This window comes from Lactuca saligna, chromosome 2 (assembly GCF_052625555.1).
Source record: "Lactuca saligna cultivar CGN05327 chromosome 2, ASM5262555v1, whole genome shotgun sequence".
NCBI classification, from domain to species: domain Eukaryota; kingdom Viridiplantae; phylum Streptophyta; class Magnoliopsida; order Asterales; family Asteraceae; genus Lactuca; species Lactuca saligna.
In genome coordinates, this window is record NC_136418.1 from 129,662,690 (window position 1) to 129,671,079 (window position 8,390).

Here is an 8,390-nt window from a genome sequence, read left to right on the forward strand (position 1 = left end):
TTCACACTTAAGAATTTACAATCGAAGACTCCCATGAACACATCGCAGGTATTAAAATTGAAGTCACCTTCCTTCTTCCTATGTTATCGCACCTTCCTTCTTGCAACGAGTGAGATTATTTGAAAGCCTAATTTGATGATATGACCAAGGTCACATACGTTTCTCTAATTTTGTTCAAATCTGAACTGGATTCATTCTTGCATACATCGTTGGGAAATATGAAGCATATTTTCGAGTAGATATTTAAGCGCCACCCAAAAGCTATGCAACATATATAGTTATACATTAACGAAAGATAGTAAAGGATGATTTTATTTTTTCATTTAAACAAGGGTCTTCCAGTGAGAAACTAACATAAACCCCTCCGTTATCCAAGAAATGCTTTGTGTTTTTTTTTTTTTTTTGGTACTTCAAAGACCATGAGTTTAAAAGGGTGATAAGTGAAGGGAAATGTGCAGAGAGAAAAAAGGAGGGGGTATTAAGTGAAATGAATGGGCAAACATTTATATGAATTTTCTTTTAATGGTGATCACAAACATTTATGTGGATAACTATGTGTTAGTTGACTATTGTGGTATTTGGATGATATTTACGAAAACTAAAAATAAAAAAGTCATGTTTCCAGTTCCAGCTGAAATGAGAGCTTAAAATTGGAACATAGGAATTTGAGGGACTATTGATAAAAGAACATAATGAAGGCCAAATATGTGGATTCGCAAAAAAAGAAGTTGTTGATATTAAGTGGCTTAGTTTTTTAAATAACTTTTGACTGTATCTTTTAGAAAAAGTCTCAAAAGATGTTTGGCAAAGGGAAAAAGACTTTTGTAAATGACTTTTCCCATAGAGTAATTTGAGTCTTTTTAAAAAGTCACGATTACCTGATTTTTCTCAACTTTTCACCAGCTAAAAATATTAAATTAGCAATATACCCCTCATCTACCCTAAACATGTCATTTTTTATCATTTTACAGGTAAAAGTTAAACCAACACTTTAATTTTTGACTTTTTCCGTTCAAAAGTCAATCCAAACACATTTTAAAAAATAATTTTTGTAAAAAGTTCTTTTTACAAAAAGTTCTTTTACAAAAAATCCTTTTACAAAAAAGACTTTGGCCCCACAAAAGCTAAGCCAAACACCCCCTAAGATAAGATACTTTTGAATGGGTGTTGAAAAAACAAAGTGGTGCAGCTTCATGTACATAGATGTATTAAACATATGAAACTTTGAACGGGTAATACATGTGATGCCATCATGAGGAAGAGGGAATCCTTATGTATGAAATGTGATATAAATCAGTAAGGGCATTATTGTCATTTCATATGTTTTTTTAATAATAATGATTGAAGATTATAAAAAAGAATTATAAATTAATACAAATCAAAAAAGTTGATTTGGGTAAATATGATATTTTAAAATATTAAGAAGGATAAATATGATATTTAGATGTTAGGCCGGACAAATATGATATTTTAACGTTTAGTAAGGTTATAAACGAATTCTCCTTTTTTTTTGTCAATACACTAATTTATTTACGATTTTGCCATTCCGGGGAGCTACAGTAGATTCCGTTGAGCTCTTCGCAGAATGCATGTGTATACCCGAAAATGTTCATTTTCACGTCTAAATTTTGAAAATACCCATCATTTCTTTTACTATTGCCGGTATTCTCCCCTATTATTTTTTCAATAATTTTTCAAACAAATACAATTTATCTAGAAAAACATCACTTTCTCAAATACAAGAAAAGGTCAGCTTTCATTTATTTCTTTCACTGTTTTCCTAATAGATTACTTACTTTTTCGATCACTTTCTCAAATACAAGAAAATATCAGCTTTCATTTATTTCTCACTGTTTTCCTAAGACTGATAGGTATGCGCAACGCCCACACGACGTTATTAGGAAAATGACAAAAAAAAACACGTTATAACGTGTTATGGTGGTAACAAGGAGTAACGCACGGTTTCATAACACCTAATAACGGGGAAGGGGGGCGGTGTTCATATGTTATAACATGCAATATATAACACCCAATAACGCTGTTGCCCATACCCACCTCTCTAATAGATTACTTACTTTTTCAATCTAAACATGTAATCAACAAATCATGCTATGATCGCAAACGAAATATAAGAACAATTATTAAAGGTACAAATAACATATAGTAAATCTCCTAAAATCATTACAAGAATAACCAGTTGATCTTTAACATATCCTACTTGTTAAAGTTTTTAAAAAAATATCAACATAAGACGTTTAATATAACTTTTAATTATTATTGTGCAGATAAACTGAAAGTGATTGTTAAGTTTCTTAACTGTAAATATATTAATTTGTCTTTTTCCAAAAAAAAAAAACTTTTACAAATAAACTATGAATTTAACTTGAAATCTTATACATTTCGTCAAAAGTCTTTGGTTTTTGGCTTGTATAGTTGATTATTATTAACTCCCACTTCGCTCTTTCCCACAGCAATGGTGACATTTTTTCCAAGTTAGTTGAATATTAATCATACACACAAACGGTCTATATAAAGAACATGGGCTTCCACAAATCATAAAAATATCAAACCCTCTTCCCATGGCTCCATGCTTAAATCACTTCAACTTGTTGCAATTGCAAACCATCTCCTTTGTATACATATTGATCACAGTCTCATCATTAAGCCTTGATGAAGAATGCTCAACCTTGTTTCAGTTTAAGCAAAGCATCATTATGCAAGATGATGCAGTTTGTGATGCTCGTTGGTTGCAAAAGTTTAACTCATGGAAGCCTACAAGCAACTCATCGGATACTGGTTTTGATTGTTGTTCATGGGATGGAGTCGTGTGCAGCAAGGAAGATAAGTATGGTCAAGTGATTTCCCTTGACTTGAGTGAAAGCTTTCTTTGTGGGCATATCAACTCTAGCTCCACCCTCTTCAACCTTGTTAATCTCCAAAGACTCAACCTAGCCACGAACAACTTTTTTGAATCTGAAATCCCACCTCAGATTGGTCGTTTGAAGCAGTTAAGAACGCTTAATCTCTCTGATTCTGGATTCACCGGTGAAATCCCGAGTGAAATCTCGCAGTTGACACAATTATCTTCTTTAGACATGTCAGGGAATCCATTAAAGCTTCAAAGTCATGGTCTCCATCTAGTGCAAAACTTAACAAGACTTGAAGAACTCCATCTCTCCGGGGTTGATATTAATTCTTCGGTGCCTCGTTTCTTGGCAAACTTTTCTTCTTTGAGTTCCATCAGGCTATTTGCTTGTTCACTTCTGGGTGAATTCCCTGTAGCCATATTTGAGTTACCACAGTTGAAAATTCTTAGTTTGGGATCCAATACCAATCTCATTGGTTCCTTTCCTGAATTTCGTAACAACAGCTTGCTTCAATATGTGGATGTAGCTTTAACAAGTTTCTTTGGAATCGTGCCAGAATCCATAAGCAACCTAAACCATTTGCTATATTTGCGCCTCACTGGATGCTCTTTCTCGGGTCGCATTCCAGGTTCGTTTTCCAACTTGACCCAACTCACTAGCTTGCGTCTTGCTGGAAATGAATTCACAGGCTTAGTTCCTTCACTGGTAAGTCTTTTGGAACTTGATTATTTGGAACTAAGTGGTAACAAATTCGAGAAGGGTCCTTTTCCTAATTGGATTGGAAAGCTGACTAAACTTAGTAAATTGTATTTAACTGGTACGAACATGTATGGTGAAATCCCACCTTTTCTTGGAAACCTAACCAAACTTAGGGTTGTTGCAATAGGAAAAAATTATCTTAGTGGTCATATACCATCCTCGTTTTTCAACCTCACTCAACTCACAATCTTAGACCTTCAAGATAACGAATTGCAAGGGCCAATTTCAAGCTCATTTTCCAACTTTAAAAGTCTTCAAGATCTTCTCCTAAAGTTGAACAACTTCAGTGGTAGGGTAGACATAGACATATTCCTAGGTCTCAACAAACTAGAAACTCTCGCGTTAGGTCATGGTACAATATCGTTAGTGTCCACCAAAAACTACACCAATAGCACCATACCACAATTGAGCCGATTAGAACTAACATCATTAAATTTGAAGGATTTTCCTGTTTTTTTGAGGTTTCAAAATAGATTGTCAGCCTTACTTCTTAGTAACAACCTAATTGAGGGTCTTGTACCGGTGTGGATTTGGAACAATAGTCAAGAAACGTTAGGGGTGATTGATCTTACGTATAATAATATCACTGGCTTTCATCAGAATCCTCGTATTCTACCATGGATACGTTTAGAAGGATTTTTCATGATGAATAATCGGTTACAAGGACAACTACCAATTCCACCACAAACCACGGTTGTTTATGATGTCTCGAATAATAATTTGACACGAGAAATCCCACCATTGTTATGTGAAGTGAAATCTCTTCGAGTGTTAGATTTGTCTTCTAACAATATGAGAGGAACTCTTCCTTTATGTTTGGGTAGCTTAAGTAATTCGTTGTTCATTTTGAATCTGAGAAGCAACAACTTCTATGGCATAATGATGAATGGGTTTACACATGGAAGCCAGTTGAAAAGTATTGATTTGAGCGAAAATGGGTTTATAGGTCAACTTCCAAGATCATTGACAAATTGTACCGATTTAGAGGTTCTTTCTCTTGGAGATAATTCTTTTGATGATGTCTTTCCCATTTGGTTGGGATCTCTTGCTAAACTACAAGTTCTAGTTTTGAGGTCTAACAACTTATATGGTCCAATTCAAGATTCGACAAATGTTTCTTCACAATTCTCCAAGTTACGTATCATAGACCTATCTAATAACAATTTCAGTGGTCTATTGCATGAAGAATACTTCCAAACTTGGAATGCAATGAAATCAGTTTATAATGGCGAATCATCTGTTTTGGAATCATTGATGTCCTTGAACTCATTCACGTCACAAAGGCCATACTCGATGACATTAATACACAAAGGTGTCAGAACACAGTTCGAACGTATCTTAGACATATTCACAGCTATCGATCTCTCTTCTAACAATTTTGAAGGGGATATTCCATTATCAATCCAAGATCTTCGAGGGCTTGAATCACTCAATCTTTCCAACAATCATTTTCAGGGACGCGTGTTTCCATCATTGGGGTACCTAGAGAATCTCGAATCTTTAGATCTCTCTCGAAACAAGCTGTCTGGAGAAATTCCTCAACAATTGGTGCAACTCAGCTTTCTTGCTATTTTCAATGTGTCATTCAACAATCTTGATGGGCGTATACCACAAGGGAAACAGTTTAATACATTTGAGAATAGCTCGTATGAAGGGAATCCTCGATTATGTGGAGAACCTTTATCCAATGATTGTCGAAATTGGAATGTATCAAGATCTGAACCAACAAGCGATGAATCGGAGTCCCTATTCCCAAGTGAAGGAATTGATTGGGTGTTCGTATTTTGTGGGGTTGGAAGTGGGCTAGTTATTGGGATTGTTATTGGGAGCTTTCTATATACAAGATATATTGATGGGTTCACAAAGAGAAAGATCATATAGAGAAGAAAGCTAGTCAAGTTTTGTGAAGCTCTTAAATGTATTTTAGTCATAGTATTCTTTTGTTTTCAAGCTACTTTTAATTTGGATCAATTCCATTTCTTTAAGGTGTAGTATTTGGTGTTTGTGTAATTGTAATGAAGGGTTCATGTTCTCGGTATATGTAAGTTGATAAATATTTTAATATTTAATATTTTAACAAAATACCAAAATAACATCGCACAATTTGAACCTTATTATAAATTAGATAAAAGTTATATTAACTTGTTTAACAATTTCTTTGGAAATTTCCTCATCAATAGTTCAATAATGTGACAAGGACTTTCCAAACAAATGGAAAATGGATATGTTTAATGTTGGAGCCCATTTACAATGAAATATTATTAGTTTAATTTTTTAAGATCTCAATATTTAAAATGTTTTTATTTTTTATGATCTAAAATTTTAAGAGATTAGATAGCACACTGGAATGGAAAAAAGATATGATGAAGGAAAAAGATTTGCTGAAAAATTAGAGTATTTTGGAACAAGTTTTTTTTTCTTTTTCTTTCAAATACAACTATTTCTCTTAAAAATTAAAAGGTTGTTAAACGATTAAGAGACAAAGATTAAGATGCCATCAAACATTCTGAATCTAAGAATTAAAAATTTGCATCTTAACTGAAAAATTAAGAGGCAACCAAACAGCTATATAAGTGTCTCAATTTTTTTAAAATAAGTTTCACTATTAAAGTTCAATTAATTAATATGAGTAAAAAGAAGTAAGTTATAATTTGTTAGGTGTTTGACTTTGACTGTGTTGTGACAATAACATACTTAGGTGTCCTTTATGTTAGGCAACATACTTACAAAATTAACATTCAACTATGAAAATGAAACCACAAAAGGCTAAACACATAATCAAAATTATTCAACACATAATCAAGATTATCAACTAGTAAAACTCATTATGCGAATGTATAAGTTATACGACTGGCTATGCACAGAGTTCATGATGGAGTTTAGCCATGAATGGCTAAACACATAATCAAGTTTATTCAACAACAAGCTTCAAAAGAAAAAAGAAAAAAAAAAAAATCTAAACAGAGTAAATTGCCTACAACAGTATGCACTATCGATCAAATGATCATATAACTTATGAACTTAAAAGCCATGGTTGAAGAACTTGTAGAACTTCAAGAATTTACTCACTGATTACATACATAGATTAAGATTTCTTATTTCTTATTTCTTATTACCTCCTCATTGACCTCAGTTCTTCCAATTGCGACTTGATTTGATCCTGCACCAATTCCAATCTCTTTGAACAAACTTCCAACTCTAATATGTGTTGCTTCCTCCATTTCTCATCAGTAATATCCCCAAATGGGAAATTCATAGATCCGAAAAGAGAAAAAGGATCAAAATTCATCCCTCCGGAGCTTAATCCCCTGAAATTGCCACGACCCATGTTCTGTGAACCATCGAGCAACTCCTTGAACAATGGTAGTAAATAATTCCTCACAGTTTCTTCAACCACGTTAGGGATTGGATTTGAAAAATTCGAAACCCCTTCTACCACAGGTGGAGCAGGGGGTTGTTGCTGAATGATTTTTTCCTCGATTTTGACTCCACTAGGCCTTGATCGCTTTCTTGATCGGGGAATTTTCTTCTCTGAACTGTTGGGATGTGGATGTGGATGTGGATGTGCAACGCCGTTACCGTTTTGCTCGTTCAAGTTAAAAGTAAGGTTTAGGTTAGGATTTGGGTAAGGGTTAGGGTTATTGGGTTCTTCGTCTTCGAATCTGGCAACATCTGCAGTTGCAGGAGTGGATACGAGAGCAGCTTCGGAGCTCCATATCTTACATGATAGCTCGAAAGTGATCTGATCATGGGCGCTCTTGAAGACATATTCTTTGCCGGAACTGATCTTACTGAGAACATTCCGGTACTTCTTTTTCAATCTCCGGAGCTTCTCAACCAATTGATTCTTATTGAAATCCAACTGCAATTTATTCTTGATCTGATCATAAAAAGCAGTTGTATCATGGTGATGGTGGTGGAACGGGTTATTAACAAGACGCTGGTTGGTGTAATCAAGGAATCCCTGTAACAGCTCAATCTCATCTTCATCTGTCCATAGCCGCTGGAACAAACGTCGAGACTCGTCTAAAGGCACGATCTTCCTCTGTTCTACAACACCATCAGATCGGGAGATGGGAGTGGCGTTAACCGTACCAGTTATTGCTGCCGTTGGTGTAGCGGCGACGGCGGTGTTGGCGTTGGGAACACCAGCTACGGCGATGGTGACTCCACCGACGCCGGAGGACACGGAATCATCCTCTTCTTCGTCATCAACCAAATCAACATCGTCTTCATCAACGTTCTGATTAGGTAGGGTTAGATCGTCGTCTTCGCTTTCATCTTCTTCGTCTAGATCTTCGCCGTAGACGGTGGCGATGTGGTCGTCTTCTTGGGAACCCATGGTGGTTGAATCTAGGGTTGGGTGCCAAACAAAGAAGGGGGGTTACTGGTTAGGTTGGGTGCGCGGGGTTAGGCCTGTGGTGAAAAGGAAGGCTTCGGTGGAGGACCACGGGAAGGAGCGTGGCGTGTTGGCTTCTTTTTCTCTCGTACCGTTGAGAATAAATTAAAATTTCCTATTAAGAGATACAACACTTCACTCATTGAATAATAATTAAATTAGACCAATTCTTTTAAGACAAATTTACATATGTTCAATTATTAGTTTTGTTGCAATTAGCAAAATTAGTCATTCGTGCTAACGTTCTATCACTTTGCTTCCATCAAGAATCCTTTTACATAAGGGATAACATCTTTGTTGTTTTTCTAAATTTCGTTTATAATTCACTAGTGTAAATCTCATCGTCTATCACTATTAAACCCTAA

At 35.2% G+C, this 8,390-nt stretch overlaps 2 protein-coding genes across 2 annotated transcripts; one reads left to right on the plus strand and one right to left on the minus strand.

The window, feature by feature from the left end:
• The first annotated feature begins 2,575 nt into the window (after positions 1-2,575).
• On the plus strand, positions 2,576-5,642 carry LOC145031597 (receptor-like protein 7). The gene has a single exon (XM_078980191.1). The coding sequence runs from the start codon at positions 2,580-2,582 to the stop codon at positions 5,505-5,507; it is 2,928 nt and encodes a 975-aa protein (XP_078836317.1). The 5' UTR covers positions 2,576-2,579; the 3' UTR covers positions 5,508-5,642.
• A 797-nt stretch (positions 5,643-6,439) lies between these two features.
• Positions 6,440-8,144, minus strand: LOC145031598 (putative transcription factor At3g04930). Its single transcript, XM_078980192.1, has one exon. It carries the CDS (start codon positions 7,966-7,968, stop codon positions 6,739-6,741), a length of 1,230 nt encoding a protein of 409 aa, XP_078836318.1. The 5' UTR covers positions 7,969-8,144; the 3' UTR covers positions 6,440-6,738.
• Between the last annotated feature and the right edge of the window lie 246 nt (positions 8,145-8,390).